The 21,713-nt window shown below is 45.1% G+C and overlaps 1 protein-coding gene across 1 annotated transcript in view; it reads left to right on the top strand.

Annotated features, from left to right (window-relative positions):
• LOC115107183 (melanopsin-A-like) overlaps positions 1-11,689 on the top strand; it is a 44,255-nt gene extending 32,566 nt beyond the window's left edge. The window contains exons 4-11 of the mRNA XM_065007897.1: positions 590-793; positions 984-1,155; positions 3,430-3,591; positions 3,767-3,874; positions 6,319-6,496; positions 7,446-7,652; positions 10,411-10,479; positions 11,067-11,689. Coding sequence (XP_064863969.1) covers positions 590-793; positions 984-1,155; positions 3,430-3,591; positions 3,767-3,874; positions 6,319-6,496; positions 7,446-7,652; positions 10,411-10,479; positions 11,067-11,282 — 1,316 coding nt within the window. The 3' untranslated portion in view covers positions 11,283-11,689. The remainder of the gene's footprint in view (positions 1-589; positions 794-983; positions 1,156-3,429; positions 3,592-3,766; positions 3,875-6,318; positions 6,497-7,445; positions 7,653-10,410; positions 10,480-11,066) is intronic.
• Positions 11,690-21,713: the final 10,024 nt, after the last annotated feature.

The raw sequence follows: 21,713 nt of genomic DNA, 5'->3' as shown, positions 1-21,713 counted from the left end.
CTCTCTCTCTCTGTCTGTCTGTCTATACCCCACTTCTCTCCCTCTTAACCTATTTCTCTCTCTCTCTCTGTCTGTCTGTCTATACCCCACTTCTCTCTCTCTTAACCTATTTCTCTCTCTCTCTCTGTCTGTCTGTCAATACCCCACCTCTCTCTCTCTTAACCTATTTCTCTCTCTCTCTCTCTCTCTCTCTCTGTCTGTCTATACCCCACCTCTCTCTCTCTTAACCTATTTCTCTCTCTCTCTCTCTCTCTCTGTCTGTCTATACCCCACCTCTCTCTCTCTTAACCTATTTCTCTCTCTCTCTCTCTGTCTGTCTATACCCCACCTCTCTCTCTCTTAACCTATTTTCTCTCTCTCTCTCTGTCTGTCTATACCCCACCCCCTCTCTCTTAACCTATTTCTCTCTCTCTCTCTCTCTCTCTGTCTGTCTATACCCCACCTCTCTCTCTCTCTCTCTCTTAACCTATTTCTCTCTTTCTCTTTCTCTCTCTCTCTCTCTCTCTCTCTCTCTCTCTCTCTCTCTCTCTCTCTCTATCTCTCTTTCCGTCAATACTCCACCTTTCTCTCTCTTAATCTCTCCCCCCAGCATGTGAGCTGTATGCGTTCTGTGGAGCGTTGTTTGGGATGACCAGTATGATCACACTGCTGGTGATCGCCGTGGACCGCTACTTCGTCATCACACGGCCGCTGGCATCCATGGGTGTGATGTCCCGACGTCGGGCCCTCTATGTCATGGCTGCTGCCTGGTTCTACTCTATGTTCTGGTCCCTACCTCCCTTCTTTGGCTGGAGTGAGTCGGACGGACAGACAGACAGACAGACACGCAGACACAAACACACGCACGGGCACACACACACACAACACACACTCACGCATACACACACACACAATCTTTATAGCTCTGCGTGTCTGAGGGATACGCGACGTATCAGTGTGTGTATATTTAAGTGTGTGTGTGTGTATGTGTGTGTGTGTGTCAGGTGCGTACGTCCCAGAGGGGTTGATGACGTCGTGTTCGTGGGACTACATGACATTCACGCCGTCCGTCCGCTCTTACACCATGCTGCTCTTCATCTTCGTCTTCTTCATCCCCCTCTTCATCATCATCTACTGCTACATCTGCATCTTCATCGCTGTACGCAGCGCCACGAGGTGAGCGCACACACACACACTATTGAACACATCCAATAGGCTGCCCAGTGTATTAGTCAACCAGCTCTCACAGTCTCATGGCAGAATTAGACGTTCATCCATGTTTCTCAAAAGCACAATTTCAAAGTTGTTCCAAATGTCACATTTCAAAGTGTTTAAGTTTAATGTTAGGCATGAACTCGGAATGGTTACGGTTAGGCATTGACTCTGAATGGTTAAGGTTAGGTATTGACTCTGAATGGTTAAGGTTAGGCATTGACTCTGAATGGTTAAGGTTAGGTATTGACTCTGAATGGTTAAGGTTAGGTATTGACTCTGAATGGTTAAGGTTAGGTATTGACTCTGAATGGTTAATGTTAGGCATTAACTCTGAATGGTTAAGGTTAGGCATTGACTCTGAATGGTTAAGGTTAGGTATTGACTCTGAATGGTTAATGTTAGGCATTAACTCTGAATGGTTAAGGTTAGGTATTGACTCTGAATGGTTAATGTTAGGTATTGACTCTGAATGGTTAATGTTAGGCATTAACTCTGAATGGTTAATGTTAGGCATTAACTCTGAATGGTTAAGGTTAGGTATTGACTCTGAATGGTTAATGTTAGGCATTCACTCTGAATGGTTAAGGTTAGTATTAAGGTTTGGGATAGGCTTAAAACAAAAATATAAAAATGACTGTCTGTCACTGGATTCAAACATGCAACCTATGGCACCAGAGGTAGATGCTGATTCTGATGTTCCACAAAATGGAGGGAAAGTTGAAGCAGAACTAACAAAATGACAGTTACAAGAAATGTACGCTAAATCCAGTATAAACTAATGTATGTCATTTATTATACAAGAGACAAATTCACAAGTCCTTCAGCACAACGTCAGGGACGTGTCTTCAATGTTAAACTAATAATGGCTTAATAATCTAGGCTTTCTGGGACTGCTATGAAGTGCAGAATTTGTGGGCGGAACTAGAAAGATGGCTGTCAGAAGTATTACCATGTACTCTTGCTTTTAATCCGTCTGTCTGCATTTCAAGACATGGTACGTGGTACATGGTACATGGTATATGGTACATGGTACATGGCATATGATACATGGTACATGGCACATTGTATATGGTGCATGATACATGGCACGTGGTATATGGTACATGGTACATGTCATATGATACATGGTCCATGGTATATGGCACATGGTACATGGTATGTGGTATGTGGTACATTGCACATGGTACATTGTATATGGTACATGGCATATGATACATGGTACATGGTATATGGCACATGGCACATGGTATATGGTATGTGATACATGGTACATGGTATATTGCATATGGTATATGGTACATGATTATGGTACATGTAATATGGCACATGATACGTGGTATATGGTAAAGACACATGGTATATGGTATATGACACATGGTACATGGTATATGTTTTTCACTCATCTTGAAAAAACTTATGCTAAAAACTTGATAATCAATCTGCCATCGTTGACACAATGGAAAAATCGTAAGATTTATTATTGAAATAGCATGGCCGACCGAAAAAAAACAAATTGGAACAATTTAAAGCCATGTGGCAAACAATAATGCAGGCAGTAGGAATGGGGGTGTGGCCAGGTACTAGGGATGGGGGTGTGGCCAGGCACTAGGGATGGGGGTGTGGCCAGGCACTAGGGATGGGGGCGTGGCCAGGCACTAGGGATGGGGGTGTGGCCAGGCACTAGGGATGGGGGTGTGGCCAGGCACTAGGGATGGGGGTGTGGCCAGGCACTAGGGATGGGGGTGTGGCCAGGCACTAGGGATGGGGGTGTGGCCAGGCACTAGAGATGGAGGTGTGGCCAGGCACTAGGGATGGGGGTGTGGCCAGGCACTAGGGATGGGGGTGTGGCCAGGCACTAGGGATGGGGGTGTGGCCAGGCACTAGGGATGGGGGTGTGGCCAGGCACTAGGGATGGGGGTGTGGCCAGGCACTAGGGATGGGGGTGTGGCCAGGCACTAGGGATGGGGGTGTGGCCAGGCACTAGGGACGGGGGTGTGAGCATGTGGGTCTGGGCAGATGAGATGTTGTCGTTGTTCGTGTGCATCTGTAAGTTGTTGTTTGTGTAGACGCCGAATACTGCCGTGTATCACGGGTGAGTGAGTGTTATCGATGTTGATGTTGATGCTCTTATGCGTTATTGAGCCATACTTTCTGCTGATAATTCACTGATGACCACTGTCAGTAATGGTCATATGTAAATGTGTATGTGTGTGTTTGTTTGTGTGTGTGTTGTAGGGCCGTGTGTAAGATAAACGAGGGCACCAGGGACTCAGTGAAGAGCATGCATAAGATGAAGACTGAGTGGAAAACGGCCAAGATCGCTCTCATCGTCATCCTGCTCTACGTCATCTCCTGGGCTCCGTACTCCTGTGTCGCGCTCACCGCCTTCGCAGGAGGGTGTGTGTGTGGATGTGTGTGTGTGTGTGTGTGTGTGTGTGTGTGTGTGTGTGTGTGTGTGTGTGTGTGTCAGATCATGGTACCCCCTCTCTCAACTGCATGGCTGCCCCAGCTGAAGGAGAGTGTGTAAGGAAATCTGCTGTTCTGAGTCATTTCTCTCTCTCTCTCTCTCCAGGTATGCTGACATGCTAACTCCGTATATGAACTCTGTTCCTGCTGCCATCGCTAAAGCCTCTGCCATCCACAACCCTATAATATACGCTATAACACACCCCAAATACAGGTACACACATCACCATCACACACCCCAACTACAGGTACACACATCACCATCACACACCCCAACTACAGGTACACACATCACCATCACACACCCCAACTCCAGGTACACACATCACCATCACACACCCCAAATACAGGTACACACATCACCATCACACACCCCAACTACAGGTACACACATCACCATCACACACCCCAAATACAGGTACACACATCACCATCTCACACCCCAACTCCAGGTACACACATCACCATCACACACCCCAACTCCAGGTACACACATCACCATCACACACCCCAACTACAGGTACACACATCACCATCACACACCCCAACTACAGGTACACACATCACCATCACACACCCCAACTCCAGGTACACACATCACCATCACACACCCCAACTCCAGGTACACACATCACCATCACACACCCCAACTACAGGTACACACATCACCATCACACACCCCAACTACAGGTACACACATCACCATCACACACCCCAACTCCAGGTACACACATCACCATCACACACCCCAACTCCAGGTACACACATCACCATCACACACCCCAACTCCAGGTACACACATCACCATCACACACCCCAACTCCAGGTACACACATCACCATCACACACCCCAACTACAGGTACACACATCACCATCACACACCCCAACTCCAGGTACACACATCACCATCACACACCCCAACTACAGGTACACACATCACCATCACACACCCCAACTACAGGTACACACATCACCATCACACACCCCAACTCCAGGTTACACACATCACCATCACACACCCCAACTACAGGTACACACATCACCATCACACACCCCAACTCCAGGTACACACATCACCATCACACACCCCAAATACAGGTACACACATCACCATCACACACCCCAACTCCAGGTACACACATCACCATCACACACCCCAACTACAGGTACACACATCACCATCACACACCCCAACTCCAGGTACACACATCACCATCACACACCCCAACTCCAGGTACACACATCACCATCACACACCCCAACTCCAGGTACACACATCATCTTTAAACACATCTGCTGTATAGGTGGATGACTACTATCAATGGGCTGAGCTAGATTAAAAACAGGTTCAATAAGCAGCTGCCTTAGCATCTGTCTGACCCATGATCCTTCTCTGCGTAACCGTAGTGACCTTATGTGTGTGTCAGTAATGACTCAGTGAGTCCGAGGCGACCTCTAACCTTTAGAAATGACACAGACCCCATGTGGTTTGTTGACTGTGCTTGTAACCCTTACAGTTGAAATCCACAGTTGACACAACAACAAAAAGTGATTTCTCCACCACTGGTTCGGTAAACATCTGAGGGATGGGACTGGAGAAGTGTTCATAGATAGAGTTATGGATGACTGACCGTCTATGATATCAACATTATAGTTTTAACCATGTTTTGAGGAAATACAGTGTTTGTTTACATTAAATGTGCAATGGAGCCGTTTTTATCTCAATATCAAATCCTTTCTGGGTCACAGTGAAGTACTTTACTGTGAGTGTTTTCAATTTAAATGGTCAAAAAGAAACAAAAATAGCTTCTCAGCAAAGAGCTATTTCCTCAAGCAAGAATTTAGCTAGGACTGTCTGGGAAGGGTCTGAGTAGGGCAGAGAAAACTGACAGCTAGCTGTTATTAGCATGGAGTTTGGAACTCTCTTTCTTAAAGGTCCATTAGCTAATTTATCGCCGGGTGATGTCACCAGGCAGGCCAAACTCCATGTCACCAAAACAGTCTTTTCAAACAGCTCCTTACATTAAAAGGGCCTCATCATAATCTTCAAAATTTCACAGCATTATTCCACCCTCATAGTGTGGAATTACAGTATATATAAAACATGTTTTTGACTGCACTGTGCCTTTAAAAAACAAGCTTATATAATTTGGGTTCTGATGGGGGTACGACAGTTAAAGAAAGCTCGTGGGGCTTTTTTTTAGGCAAGTTATATTCTTCAAAAATCAATGGGTCGATATCATTAATGTATACGTCCAAGAATGGATATAGCAACTGCAGCTTGCCCATTGAAGTCTCCAACATTTGATAGATGAACCACATCGGAGCATAGATTACAGTGTGTGCGTACTTTCTCTTTAATCTGCAGCACCTGCTTAGAAACACTCAGTGTATGTATCTAATCTGTTCCTAGAGTGACCTCTTTACGATAATTAGAATGTCAGATGGATTTATAATATGGTACATTAGACAATCTTAAACCTCCCATCACCTCTCTAGCTTAATGCAATTAACATCTCTCTCTCTCTCTCTCTCTCTCTCTCTCTCTCTCTATCTGTCTCTCTGTCTCTCTCTCTGTCTGTCTCTCTCTCTCTCTCTCTCTCTCTCTCTCTCTCTCTCTCTCTCTCTCTCTCTCTCTCTCTCTCTCCCCTCTCCAGGCTAGCTATCAGTAGGTACATTCCATTTATGGGTGTGTTGCTGTGTGTTCCTACCAGAGATCGTTATAGCAACAGCAGCTTCATGTCCTCCACCCGTCGCTCAACCCTCACCAGTACAACATCTGACCCCGGTAAGACTGGCAAGCCCCGCCAGTCCTCCTTGTCCGACAGCGAATCAGTGAGTCTTCCTGCCTCTCTTTCTTTAAACTTTTGGAGTCCGCTTGGCACTGCCACCCCTATGAGGGGCCAGCTCTGGCTCATCCCAGTCTAAGCTCTTCTTTGTCCTGGCACCCCAAGGGTGGAACGAGCTTCTCCCTAACGTCAGGACAGCTGAGTCCCTGCCCATCTTCTGAAAACATCTGAAAACCCACGTCTTCAAACAGTATCTCCAATAATCCCACAACGCCCCACAACACCCCACAACGCCTCACAACGCCCCACAACACCCCACAACGCCCCTCAACACCCCACAACACCCCAACAACACCCCACAACGCCCCACAACACCCCACAACGCCCCACAACACCCCACAACACCCCACAACGCCCCACAACACCCCACAACGCCCACAACACCCCACAACGCACAACCCACAACACCCCACAACGCCCCACAACGCCCCACAACACCCCACAACGCCCCACAACGCCCCACAACGCCCCACAACGCCCCACAACGCCCCACAACGCCCCACAACACCCCACTCCCCCTGACTTTTTTAATCAACACTTTTACTTGTCTTTTCTTATTAACACTGACTTTGCTTACAGCTGATATGTGGTTGTCTTACCTACTGTAGATGACTGTGATATGTGGTTGTCTTACCTACAGGAGATGACTGTGATATGTGGTTGTCTTACCTACTGTAGATGACTGTGATATGTGGTTGTCTTACCTACAGGAGATGACTGTGATATGTGGTTGTCTTACCTACAGGAGATGACTGTGATATGTGGTTGTCTTACCTACAGGAGATGACTGTGATATGTGGTTGTCTTACCTACAGGAGATGACTGTGATATGTGGTTGTCTTACCTACAGGAGATGACTGTGATATGTGGTTGTCTACATCAAATGTATGTCTCTGATTTGTGTGTGTGTGTGTGTCTGTCTGTCTGTCTGTCAGGCATTTACGGACACGGAGGCGCAACACTCCTCTCGTCCGGCCAGTCGTCAGGTGTCCAGTGATGTCACCCAGCTCCAGCCCACCTTTTCCCAGAGGTCAAAAGGTCATTCCTCCCTGAAGGTGAAAGGTCGCGACTCAGGAGCGTTTGAGAAAGCAGCTTCTCAGTCCCCCTCTGACCCTGCTGTCTGCCGCCTGCAACACGTCACTGTGAGTGTCAGAATGTGTGTGTGTGTGTGTGTGTGTGTCTAGGTTCAATACAGATGTAGGATCTAAATTTGATCACATGTAGCAGGACAACTTTCCAGGTTTAAAAAGGCTTCTGAAGTTTCCACTTTCCAAATTTCAGACTTGAGTTTTTCTTAAGAAAAATGTATCAACCCCGACAAATCGATAATAATCCACATAATAATTATGTTGCTGCAGGATTATCTTTCATGCTGTAGCAAACAGCCTCAAATTAAGATCCTACATCTGTACCTAGAGTTTAGGTATTGAACCCATGTTTACTGTATGTTTCACAATCAAAATAGGCCACTGAGCTAAAGCTCCCCACCACTCTCTCTCACACTATAGTAGTTTCTCTATTATACAGTGCCTTGCGAAAGTATTCGGCCCCCTTGAACTTTGCGACCTTTTGCCACATTTCAGGCTTCAAACATAAAGATATAAAACTGTATTTTTTTGTGAAAAATCAACAACAAGTGGGACACAATCATGAAGTGGAACGACATTTATTGGATATTTCAAACTTTTTTAACAAATCAAAAACTGAAAAATTGGGCGTGCAAAATTATTCAGCCCCTTTACTTTCAGTGCAGCAAACTCTCTCCAGAAGTTCAGTGAGGATCTCTGAATGATCCAATGTTGACCTAAATGACTAATGATGATAAATACAATCCACCTGTGTGTAATCAAGTCTCCGTATAAATGCACCTGCACTTTGATAGTCTCAGAGGTCCATTAAAAGCGCAGAGAGCATCATGACGAGCAAGGAACACACCAGGCAGGTCCGAGATACTGTTGTGAAGAAGTTTAAAGCCGGATTTGGATACAAAAAGATTTCCCAAGCTTTAAACATCCCAATGAGCACTGTGCAAGCGATAATATTGAAATGGAAGGAGTATCAGACCACTGCAAATCTACCAAGACCTGGCCGTCCCTCTAAACTTTCAGCTCATACAAGGAGAAGACTGATCAGAGATGCAGCCAAGAGGCCCATGATCACTCTGGATGAACTGCAGAGATCTACAGCTGAGGTGGGAGACTCTGTCCATAGGACAACAATCAGTCGTATATTGCACAAATCTGGCCTTTATGGAAGAGTGGCAAGAAGAAAGACATTTCTTAAAGATATCCATAAAAAGTGTTGTTTAAAGTTTGCCACAAGCCACCTGGGAGACACAACAAACATGTGGAAGAAGGTGCTCTGGTCAGATGAAACCAAAATTGAACTTTTTGGCAACAATGCAAAACGTTATGTTTGGCGTAAAAGCAACACAGCTCATCACCCTGAACACACCATCCCCACTGTCAAACATGGTGGTGGCAGCATCATGGTTTGGGCCTGCTTTTCTTCAGCAGGGACAGGGAAGATGGTTAAAATTGATGGGAAGATGGATGGAGCCAAATACAGGACCATTCTGGAAGAAAACCTGATGGAGTCTGCAAAAGACCTGAGACTGGGACGGAGATTTGTCTTCCAACAAGACAATGATCCAAAACATAAAGCAAAATCTACAATGGAATGGTTCAAAAATAAACATATCCAGGTGTTAGAATGGCCAAGTCAAAGTCCAGACCTGAATCCAATCGAGAATCTGTGGAAAGAACTGAAAACTGCTGTTCACAAATGCTCTCCATCCAACCTCACTGAGCTCGAGCTGTTTTGCAAGGAGGAATGGGAAAAAATTTCAGTCTTTCGATGTGCAAAACTGATAGAGACATACCCCAAGCGACTTACAGCTGTAATCGCAGCAAAAGGTGGCGCTACAAAGTATTAACTTAAGGGGGCTGAATAATTTTGCACGCCCAATTTTTCAGGTTTTGATTTGTTAAAAAAGTTTGAAATATACAATAAATGTCGTTCCACTTCATGATTGTGTCCCACTTGTGTCCCACTCCCACAAAATACAGTTTTATATCTTTATGTTTGAAGCCTGAAATGTGGCAAAAGGTCGCAAAGTTCAAGGGGGCCGAATACTTTCGCAAGGCACTGTAGTTCTCCTTATATAATCCACTCATCCACAACCACACACACACACACACACACACACACACACACACACACACACACACTAACTAGTTGCTCTGTAATCTGGTAATCTGGTGCTTCTATTCCCCATGTGATACACTACATGCAGCTATCATATGACTACGCTGTTAAGTCTGTCTGTCTGTCTGTCTGTCTGTCTGCCTGCCTGCCTGCCTGCCTGCCTGTCTGTCTGTCTGTCTGTCTGTCTGTCTGTCTGTCTGTCTGTCTGTCTGTCTGTCTGTCTGTCTGTCTGCCTGTCTGTCTGTCTGTCTGTCTGTCTGCCTGCCTGCCTGTCTGCCTGCCTGCCTGCCTGCCTGCCTGTCTGTCTGTCTGTCTGTCTGTCTGTCTGTCTGTCTGTCTGTCTGTCTGTCTGCCTGCCTGCCTGTCTGTCTGTCTGTCTGTCTGTCTGCCTGCCTGCCTGCCTGCCTGCCTGCCTGTCTGTCTGCCTGCCTGCCTGCCTGTCTGTCTGTCTGTCTGTCTGTCTGCCTGCCTGCCTGCCTGTCTGTCTGTCTGTCTGTCTGTCTGTCTGTCTGTCTGTCTGCCTGCCTGCCTGCCTGCCTGCCTGCCTGTCTGTCTGTCTGTCTGTCTGTCTGTCTGCCTGCCTGCCTGCCTGCCTGTCTGCCTGCCTGTCTGTCTGCCTGCCTGTCTGTCTGTCTGTCTGTCTGTCTGTCTGCCTGCCTGTCTGTCTGTGCTGACCATGCTTCACCTTTCCAGACGCTGACAGAGCCAGAGGACATCTCCATGTCTGAGATCGTTGGTTTGACTAATATCCTTCCTGCTACTGTAAGTCTATAAATAGCTCACCCAACTACCTCATCCCCATATTGTTACTTATCCTTTTGCTCTTTTGCTCCCCAGTATCTCTACTTGCACATCATCATCTGCACATCTATCACCCCAGTGTTAATGCTAAATTGTATTTATTTCGCCTCTATGGCCTATTTATTGCCTTTCCTCCCTACTCTTCTACATTTGCACACACTGTACATATATTTTTCTATTGTGTTATTGACTGTACATTTGTTAATGTGTAACTCTGTGTTGTTGTTTTAGTCTCACTGCTTTTCTTTATCTTGGCCAGGTCACAGTTGTAAATGAGAACTTGTTCTCAACTGGCCTACCTTGTTAAATAAAGGTGAAATAAAATAAAAGTATCCTGGCCAGTCAAATGCATCTTCCCAATGCCCTGTACAATCCTGTAATGATAGTTCTGTCCAGGTGCCTGTCCGATTAGTGACTGCAGATGTATAGACTTGTACTGTATAGTTCAAACACTCGTAGCAATCAATCAACCAGTCAATCAGCCAATCAATTAATCAATGTAACGGTATTATGCAGTGAGAATGACATCACGCTGTCTCTCTCTGTAGCTGGATGATGTCAGAGAGGAGAAGTGGTCTCAAGGTGTTAGTGAGCGTGGCTCTTCCACATGCCTAACCGACCTGATCCCTGCCATGGTACTCACGTCTACGTCTAGCCCCTCCTCCATCTCCCTGCTACAAAGACAAGGTTCCCGAGGCAACCCAGCCAATAACAGCAGTAAAGGGGCGGGGCTTGCTGATGTTGTGCAGTTGGACAATGTGTGACACAGCTGTGTGTGGGTTGCTTCTTTCCTCCTCTACGGGGTTCTACGCTACCACCTTGCTATCTACTGTAACTCATGCGCTGTGTGTGTGTGTGTGTGTGTGTGTGTGTGTGTGTGTGTGTGTGTGTGTGTGTGTGTGTGTGTGTGTGTGTGTGTGTGTGTGTGTGTGTGTGTGTGTGTGTGTGTGTGTGTGTGTGTGTGTGTGTGTGTGTGTGTGTGTGTGTGTGTGTGTGCATTAGTGTTTTGTATTTATGAATTTAGAGAAGTTTTCCGTTGAAGTGTAGAAAACACAGAATGTGAAACAGTTTGTTGGTGACTTTCCTTTTTATTTCTTTAAACAATGAGGATTGTGAAAATGTGGTCCCCTCCATCCCCTCTTTCTTTCCCTCTTTCCCTCTCTCCTCCCCCTCTTTCTCCCTTTCCCCTCTCTCCTCCCCCTCTTTCTCCCTTTCCCCTCTCTCCTCCCCCTCTTTCTCCCTTTCCCCCACTTTCTCCCTCCCCCTCTTTCTCCCTTTCCCTCTCCTCCTCCCCCTCTTTCTCCCTTTCCCTCTCTCCTCCCCCTCTTTCTCCCTTTCCCTCTCTCCTCCCCCTCTTTCTCCCTTTCCCCTCTCCTCCCCCTCTTTCTCCCTTTCCCTCTCTCCTCCCCCCCTTTTTCTCCCTTTCTCCCTTTCCCTCTATCCCTCTCCCTCTTCCTCCCTTTCCCTCTCCTCCTCCCCCTCTTTCTCCCTTTCCCTCTCTCCTCCCCCACTTTCTCCCTTTCCCTCTCTCCCCCCTCTTTCTCCCTTTCCCTCTCTCCCCTCCCCCTCTTTCTCCCTTTCCCTCTCCTCCCCTCTTTCTCCCTTTCCCTCTCCTCCCCCACTTTCTCCCTTTCCCTCTCCTCCCCTCTTTCTCCCTTTCCCTTTCCCTTCTCCTCCCCCTCTTTCTCCCTTTCCCCTCTCTCCTCCCCCACTTTCTCCCTTTTCCTTTCTCCCTCCCCTCTTTCTCCCTTTCCCTCTCTCCTCCCCCTCTTTCTCCCTTTCCCTCTCTCCTCCCCCTCCCTTTTTCTCCCTTTTCCCTCCCTCTCCTCCCCCCCCTCTTTCCCCCCTTTCCCTCTCTCCTCCCCCTCTTTCCTCCCTTTCCCCTTTCTCCTTTCCCTCCTCCCCCCACTTTCTCCCTTTCCCTCTCCTCTCTCCCCTCTTCTCCTTTCTTTCCCTCTCCTCCCCCCCTTTCTCCCTTTCCCTTTCTCCTCCCCTCCCCCTCTTTCTCCCTTTCCTTTCCCTCTCTCCCCCTCCTCCCTCCCTTTCTCCCTTTCCCTCTCTCCTCCCCTCCTCCCTTTCCCCTCTCCTCCCCCTCTTTCTCCCTTTCCCTCTCTCCTCCCCCTCTTTCTGCCTTTCCCTCTCTCCTCCCCCTCTTTCTCCCTTTCCCTCTCTCAGTTGTGTTAATTGTCCTTTCAGCACCTTACATGGCCCTGCCCCAGTTTGCTGTTTGTATGTGTGCCAGTGTGCGTGTGTCTGCATGCAGCAGACCCCTTCCGCAACACAGGACAATCCACAACTATTGAGCAACACTTGTTTTCCGAACGTCAATTATTCCGTGCTCACTGTTTTGCTGTCTGATCATCACGCGGCTTAAATGACACCGTATTCCCTAGATAGTGCACTACGTTCAACCAGAGCTCCATGTAGGGAATAGCGACCCATTTGGGATGCAGGGAGTGTATGTCATTGCTGAGTGTCGACTATGATTGTAGCGATCCTTCTGGTATACTAACAGAATTTATTGTAGTTCTGAATATTGATGAACTGATTGATTTGTAATGTATTGATGAACTGATCAACTGTTTAGCTGTTACATTATGGAAATATGAATCAACATATATATGTATATGTATTCTAAATGATGTGATGGTTTATTGTAGATTTGTGATGTATGAAGTCGTCTATTTCTGTTGTTTTTATTTATTTCTACAACTAAATGTGTTACTGACAGCTGTGTGTTGCTGCGGTCTATTTTCCATCATCGGTGTGTGTGGGCGTTATGAGGAGTTGAAAAGGAACACATCTTACCATCGCCACGGTGACCCCATCTGCTGGTACATGTCAGTCCACACTACAATATGAGGGTTCTTTAGGAAGGCTGATGGTTCTGTGCGGTACCATACTGGCCCAAAGAACCCTTGGAGCCCTTCAATGGCTCTTTGCAGTTCCCAATTATTCTTTTTTTCTCTTAGTAATAATTCAAATGTGAGGACGGCAGCTCATTGGAATATTTTGGTGTGTGTGGTTTGGTGTGTGTGGTTTGGTGTGTGTGGTTTGCACACAGCTCTTTTGGTGCATCCGTGGGTGAGTAAGAGTGTCATTCCAGTTTATCTAATGTGTTGTGTTTCGTTATTACATGTTATATATATATAGTGATGGTGTCTTGTGAAAGACTCATGTATGGCTTTGTGTCAACTGAGAACGGTTGACTGTCAGTAGTTGTCAGTTCTCTCCTCAGGGACCCCCAGCTGTTTCAGAGCTAGCACACCTGATTCAACTTCTTAATGAACACAATAATAACACCTATGGAATTTTAACAATATAATAAGTCTATTATACCAGAATAAATCAAAACCTGTATGGTTCTACAAAGAACCTTTGAGATTGAGAAGGGTTCTTTAAAGAACCATTCTCCATAAAGGTTCTATATTGCCCTCCAAAAGCGTTCCAACCATAGCAGAACCCTTTTTTGGTGCTATATAGAACTTTGTATTAATGGTACTTTATAGAACCTCAGGAAAGGGTTCTTTATAAGGGTTCTTTATAGCATCATGCAAGTTCCATTTAGAACCTGCATGGTTCTTTATAGAACCTTCAAAAAACGTTCTATAATATATGTGAGTGTGTGTACACTGTATGAGAATCATCCTGTGTCCCTCCTCTCCATGTTAACCTGAATACATTTTAACACAAATTATAATCTACCCCCCTCTCACTCTCATTCTTACTCTCTCTCTTTCTCTCTCCATCCATCCATCCATCCATCCATCCATCCATCTCTCTCGCTCTGTCTCTCTCTCTCTCTCTCTCTCTCTCTCTCTCTCTTTCTCTCTCCATCTATCTCTGTGTGTGTGTGTGTGTGTGTGTGTGTGTGTGTGTGTGTGTGTGTGTGTGTGTGTGTGTGTGTGTGTGTGTGTGTGTGTGTGTGTGTGTGTGTATTCACCTTAACAACTGAAGACCTCCTACTCCTATACTTAGACATATATTGAGATTCAAAAATAAAGTGAACTGTATTAAAAGTATTATTGTGGCCCTGTGTGGTTCTGTTGATAGACTCAATCTCAACTCTGGACCTTGAATCCAGTTCCACAGCATTTTTTTCATTGTTCCCGTCTAATCAGGGACTGATTTAGACCTGGGAAACCAGGTGTGTGCAATTTCCTATCGAGTAGAACAAAAACTCAGCGGGCTGCGGACCTCATAAGGTAAGATTTGAGTACCCCTAGACTAGAGCATAGTGCTTGTAATGCCAGGATCGTGGCTTCTATTCCCCTGGAGCCACCCATACTAAAATGTACGTAAGCATGATTGGAAGCTTTAGATAAAAGCGTCTGTAAATGGCATATAGTCTTTGCCGTTATGCACCATGATCAATCTGTTTTATACAGGAAAGATTGGGACATTGGAGATTCTTTTTGAAAATCTCTTGAAGTCATTATTTGATTTTGGTTTATCTGCTAATGTGTTGTTTTTGAGTCATTAGTGTCCCTTGCCTTTGCAACCATGAAAAACACCTTTAATTGATAAATAGTTACACGTCATACACCTTTAATTGATAAATAGTTACACGTCATACACCTTTAATTGATAAATAGTTACACGTCATACACCTTTAATTGATAAATAGTTACACGTCATATTCATGTTTTTGTTTGTATTGAACTGTTTAGCAATGACAAAATTTATTGGAAGTCATTTATACTGCAAAACTTCATTTCAATGCATTGTTTAAAGTTCTTGTGACATATTTTGGAGATTTAGAAATATCTATCTATTATTTTGGGTGCTAGAAAGTAAACAAAGTTATTCTTCAGGATCGGTGTCCCTTCCACGGGACGGTTGAGCTAACGTAGGCTAATGCGATGCATGAGGTTTTAAGTAACAAGAACATTTCGCAGGACATAGACATATCTGATATCGGCAGAAAGCTTAAATCCGTGTTCATCTAATTGCACTGCCCAATTTACAGTAGCTATTACAGAGAAAGAATACCATGCTATTGTTTGAGGAGAGTCCACAATTTTGAACATGAAAAGTTATTAATAAACAAATTAGACACATTTGGGCAGTCTTGATACAACATTTTGAACAGAAATGCAATGGTTCATTGGATCAGCCTAAACCTTTGCACATACATTGCTGCCATCTAGTGGCCAAAATCGAATAATACATTATGGCCTTTCTCTTGCATTTCAAAGATGATGGTACAAAAAAAAATACAAAAGAACGGTTGGTATTTTCATTGTATTATCTTTTACCAGATCTCATGTGTTATATTCTCATACATTCATTTCACATTTTCACAAATGTCAAAGTGATTCCTTTCAAATGGTACCAAGAATATGCATATCCTTGCTTCAGGGCCTGAGCTACAGGCAGTTAGATTTGGGGACGTCATTTTAGGCAACATTGAAGAAAGGGGTGGCTCCTGAAGAGGAATCCTTAGTTAATCCAAGTTGATAATTTATAAGGCTAATTGATCATTAGAAAACCCTTTTGCAATTTAAAGAAGCAATAAAACGGGCCTTTTTTAGACAAGTTTAGTATCTGGAGCATCAACATTTGTGGGTTCGATTAAAGGCTCAAAATGTCCAGAAACAAATAACTTTCTTCTGAAACTCATCAGTCTGTTCTTGTTCTTAGAAATGAAAGCTATTCCATCCGAGAAATTTCCAAGAAACTGAAGATCTCGTACAACGCTGTGTACTTTTTTGTTTGTCAATTCATCCTGTAAGGGAAGGATTGCCAATTGGCGATTTGACACGAAAATAACATTTCATTCAATCCAGTCATGCTCTAACGGTAGTTAGATACGGTAGTTAGCATTGGCTAACTACCTCGAACTTCCTTCATACTGGACACAAAGACATAAAAATGATATCCACGAGTTCATCTGACTCTGGGGAAAATCCCGGAATATCACTTTAAAATATGTTAATGAGCCAGAGACTAACTTCCACCCCCAAAACATTTTCCCACAATGCACCATAATTCATTCTATAAAACACATTTAAGGTATTTTACTGTGCATTCTACAGTGTTTAACTGTTGAAATGACAGAAACATCTTACAGTGTGCTGTAAAACACATTTACAGATGTTTAACTGTGCATTCTACAGTGTTTAACTGTGCATTCTACAGTGTTTAACTGTGCATTCTACAGTGTTTAACTGTGCATTCTACAGTGTTTAACTGTTGAAATGACAGAAACGTCTTCCAGTGTCCCTCCATCTGTCGCTTTCGCCTATCAATCCCTCATTCTCTCTCTCATTCAATTTTTTTTTTGGGGGGTTGCTTTGTCACTTTCACTCCTTGACTCTCTCTCTCTTTCTCTCTCTCTCTCTCTCTGTGTTGTCTGTCCCAGCTCTCTAAGGGGAAGCAACACACTGCAGAAGTCTGTGGTTAGATTTCCTAGAAGGCCTCTAGCAGGAGACACAGTCACCATGATCAACAAGCTGATAAAGGTCAAACTTCTGACAGTTCAGGATGCTAGGATATTCAACCATTACGTTTAAAAATGTACATGTTGGATTACTGTAGATGCTTTAAAAACTTGTATATAGAAAATAAACAAAGGGTAGTCCTTGAATTGTGGCGGCATTAATGTATTTGGGTACATCTTCCCATTCTTAATCAAATAATATGGCAGCTTAATGACGTTTCATTATTTTGACCAATATGATAACATTGTGCCACCAGTCAGAGTAGTAACACTAATGATCGTAACACCAATGACACACCAACAGACAAGGCGTGGAGGAGGGACCAAACACCAGACCTTTACCCCGAGCAAGCAGACCACAGGGAAGAACCACCATTGACCTTTGGTTCTAGGGCTTCCTTATGTGTCTGCTTGCTCCTCAGGTTATCATTCCTCCCCTCTACAGATCCCGACCCAGTTCCTGTTTCTCTCAGCCCCACAATCCCCACACCAGCACCCAGCACCAACCCCTGGTTTTCCAGCCCTGGTACGGTACAATTTCCAACCTGGCCCTCACACCCAGGTTTTCCCATTCCCAGACCCAACACCAGTACCAAACCTGGACACGGCACCAACCAACCACAACAGAAACTGCCAGGCCAGACCCCATCCCTTCCCTTCCCCTTCCCCTCCCCCAACACAAACACAAACACACAAAGACACCATCAACCACTCCACCAGACCAACCATGACTGACTAACTCATTGATCGTTACCTGTTTTTTATTTTTTATGTATTTTTGTATTATTGTCATTATTATTAAGTTCAATTGAATAGATTGCTTGTTATTTTGAATTTTTATGAAAGTTGATCTGAACTTGTAAGTAACATGTCTCAAATAAAAATCTTAAATTCAATGTGTTTCTATTACATTTTCATCTCTACTGATAGTTTAGTCACAAACTGCCGCGTTAAATAGCAAATGTGTCTACTCTGGTCTTGACATGTAGGCTAGTCTACATGAGGAGATTATTATGGAGAAGAGCAAGGCTGTGTGGGTAGGCTAGTCTACATGAGGAGATTATTATGGAGAAGAGCAAGGCTGTGTGGGTAGGCTAGTCTACATGAGGAGATTATTATGGAGAAGAGCAAGGCTGTGTGGGTAGGCTAGTCTACATGAGGAGATTATTATGGAGAAGAGCAAGGCTGTGTGGGTAGGCTAGTCTACATGAGGAGATTATTATGGAGAAGAGCAAGGCTGTGTGGGTAGGCTAGTCTACATGAGGAGATTATTATGGAGAAGAGCAAGGCTGTGTGGGTAGGCTAGTCTACATGAGGAGATTATTATGGAGAAGAGCAAGGCTGTGTGGGTAGGCTAGTCTACATGAGGAGATTATTGGAGAAGAGGAGAAGAGCTACATGAGGAGATTATTATGGAGAAGAGCAAGGCTGTGTGGGTAGGCTAGTCTACATGAGGAGATTATTATGGAGAAGAGCAAGGCTGTGTGGGTAGGCTAGTCTACATGAGGAGATTATTATGGAGAAGAGCAAGGCTGTGTGGGTAGGCTAGTCTACATGAGGAGATTATTATGGAGAAGAGCAAGGCTGTGTGGGTAGGCTAGTCTACATGAGGAGATTATTATGGAGAAGAGCAAGGCTGTGTGGGTAGGCTAGTCTACATGAGGAGATTATTATGGAGAAGAGCAAGGCTGTGTGGGTAGGCTAGTCTACATGTGGAGATTATTATGGAGAAGAGCAAGGCTGTGTGTGTAGGCTAGTCTACATGAGGAGATTATTATGGAGAAGAGCAAGGCTGTCTACATGAGGAGATTATTATGGGTAGGCTAGTCTACATGAGGAGATTATTATGGAGAAGAGCAAGGCTGTGTGGGTAGGCTAGTCTACATGAGGAGATTATTATGGAGAAGAGCAAGGCTGTGTGGGTAGGCTAGTCTACATGAGGAGATTATTATGGAGAAGAGCAAGGCTGTGTGGGTAGGCTAGTCTACATGAGGAGATTATTATGAGGAGATTATTATGAGATTATTATGGAAGAGCAAGGCTGTGTGGGTAGGCTAGTCTACATGAGGAGATTATTATGGAGAAGAGCAAGGCTGTGTGGGTAGGCTAGTCTACATGAGGAGATTATTATGGAGAAGAGCAAAGGCTGTGAGGAGTGGGTAGGCTAGTCTACATGAGGAGATTATTATGGAGAAGAGCAAGGCTGTGTGGGTAGGCTAGTCTACATGAGGAGATTATTATGGAGAAGAGCAAGGCTGTGTGGGTAGGCTAGTCTACATGAGGAGATTATTATGGAGAAGAGCAAGGCTGTGTGGGTAGGCTAGTCTACATGAGGAGATTATTATGGAGAAGAGCAAGGCTGTGTGGGTAGGCTAGTCTACATGAGGAGATTATTATGGAGAAGAGCAAGGCTGTGTGGGTAGGCTAGTCTACATGAGGAGATTATTATGGAGAAGAGCGAGACATGTTTTATTTGTCAAACGGCAGGCAAGCTTCGATCATGACGTCACCACAATAATTGGTAAGCAGCATCAAAGCTCATCACCGTGCACTTTCACCACCCTGTGAAGTTCATCATAATTGATTGAATCTGTAGCCTAATAAACTGCATGGTTTCCCAAATTGTAGTGGGAGGACCAACACACCATACCATCGTGTGACAAAAACAAATCTTTGATATGATGGTTCGTTTGGAAGCCTTTGTTTCGGCATCTAGAAGTGCGAGTGAAATAAAAACACATTCATATGCTGCAATTATATGAATGTCTAATAGACAACCTGCTGGCTCCAATCCCTTGTAATTACAGTAAAATATTGTAAAAATAAAATCATACAGTTTATTACTCACTTTTACAGAATTGTACTGTTTCATTGCTTTGCCGTTATAATAATTTACAGGAAGCTGGCATCAAGTTACTATGAATATCTCCGTAATGTCTTGACACTATCCAGAGATAGAGACATAGAGTATCATAAGATATCTTATTGTAATTACAATTATTTTGAAGACCATCATGTAAATGTAAAAAAGAAAAGAACACTGGGTAATATGTCATTGTAATATACTGTCATTGTAATTGGTACTCTAAATTAAATCACAGTGACTGACTTGGTACAGTAAATTAGATTACAGTAACATGTTGGTACTGTAAAATGGATTACAGTAGTTCTACTGTAAAATAAGTTACAGTAACTCACTGGCCAATTGCTGTACTGTACATTTGACAGGAAATGTTTTACAGTGTAGAGATAGGGGACAATGTGTGGGGCGAAGAGGAGTCGACATCTGTCTGAGTGAGTAATGCAGGGTATCAGAGTGAGGCATGCTGGGGGTAAGCTTACAGGTCGTATAAGGCCCCTGTGTCCTCCATCCCTGTCTCCGTCTCCACTCTGCTTGACTCTTCTTGTCCCGTCTGTCCCTCACCTAACAGACAAGACCTCTCCGACAACCCTTTCAGATACTTTTAAGACTCAGCTTTTCAGTGTTGAGTGTAAACTAGGATCTGTTTTAGGTTGAATTCATTCATTTTTATTTTATTGTATTTATTTCACCTTTATTTAACTAGTTCAAAGCTTGTGAGAAGGATACAGAGGTCTGTGCTTGTATGTGTGGGATCGCTCTGCTCTGGTCTGCTCTGTGGTCTCCTGTGTGTGTGGGATCGCTCTGCTCTGGTCTGGGTCTCCTGTGTGTGTGGGATCACTCTGCTCTGCTCTGTGTTCTCTTGTGTGTGTGGGATCGCTCTGCTCTGCTCTGTGTTCTCTTGTGTGTGTGGGATCACTCTGCTCTGCTCTGGGTCTCCTGTGTGTGTGGGATCACTCTGCTCTGCTCTGTGTTCTCTTGTGTGTGTGGGATCACTCTGCTCTGCTCTGTGTTCTCTTGTGTGTGTGGGATCACTCTGCTCTGCTCTGTGTTCTCCTGTGTGTGAGGGATCACTCTGCTCTGCTCTCTGTCTCCTGTGTGTGAGGGATCGCTCTGCTCTGTGGTCTCCTGTGTGTGTGGGATCGCTCTGCTCTGCTCTGGGTCTCCTGTGTGTGTGGGATCGTTCTGCTCTGCTCTGTGGTCTCCTGTGTGTGTGGGATCACTCTGCTCTGCTCTGTGGTCTCCTGTGTGTGAGGGATCGCTCTGCTCTGCTCTGTGTCTCCTGTGTGTGTGAGGGATCGCTCTGCTCTGCTCTGTGGTCTCCTGTGTGTGTGGGATCACTCTGCTCTGCTCTGTGGTCTCCTGTGTGTGGGATCGCTCTGCTCTGCTCTGGGTCTCCTGTGTGTGTGGGATCGTTCTGCTCTGCTCTGTGGTCTCCTGTGTGTGTGGGATCACTCTGCTCTGCTCTGTGGTCTCCTGTGTGTGTGGGATCGCTCTGCTCTGCTCTGTCTCCTGTGTGTGTGAGGGATCGCTCTGCTCTGCTCTGTGGTCTCCTGTGTGTGTGGGATCGCTCTGCTCTGCTCTGTCTCCTGTGTGTGTGAGGGATCGCTCTGCTCTGCTCTGTGGTCTCCTGTGTGTGAGGGATCGCTCTGCTCTGCTCTGTGGTCTCCTGTGTGTGAGGGATCGCTCTGCTCTGCTCTGTGGTCTCTTGTGTGTGTGGGATCGCTCTGCTCTGCTCTGGGTCTCCTGTGTGTGAGGGATCGCTCTGCTCTGCTCTGTGGTCTCCTGTGTGTGAGGGATCGCTCTGCTCTGCTCTGTGGTCTCCTGTGTGTGTGGGATCGCTCTGCTCTGCTCTGTGGTCTCCTGTGTGTGAGGGATCGCTCTGCTCTGCTC

The sequence above is a fragment of the Oncorhynchus nerka genome, linkage group LG23, assembly GCF_034236695.1.
Source record: "Oncorhynchus nerka isolate Pitt River linkage group LG23, Oner_Uvic_2.0, whole genome shotgun sequence".
Taxonomy (NCBI): domain Eukaryota; kingdom Metazoa; phylum Chordata; class Actinopteri; order Salmoniformes; family Salmonidae; genus Oncorhynchus; species Oncorhynchus nerka.
Note: the sequence above shows the minus strand (reverse complement) of the source record. Positions and strands in the feature narration are given on the sequence as shown.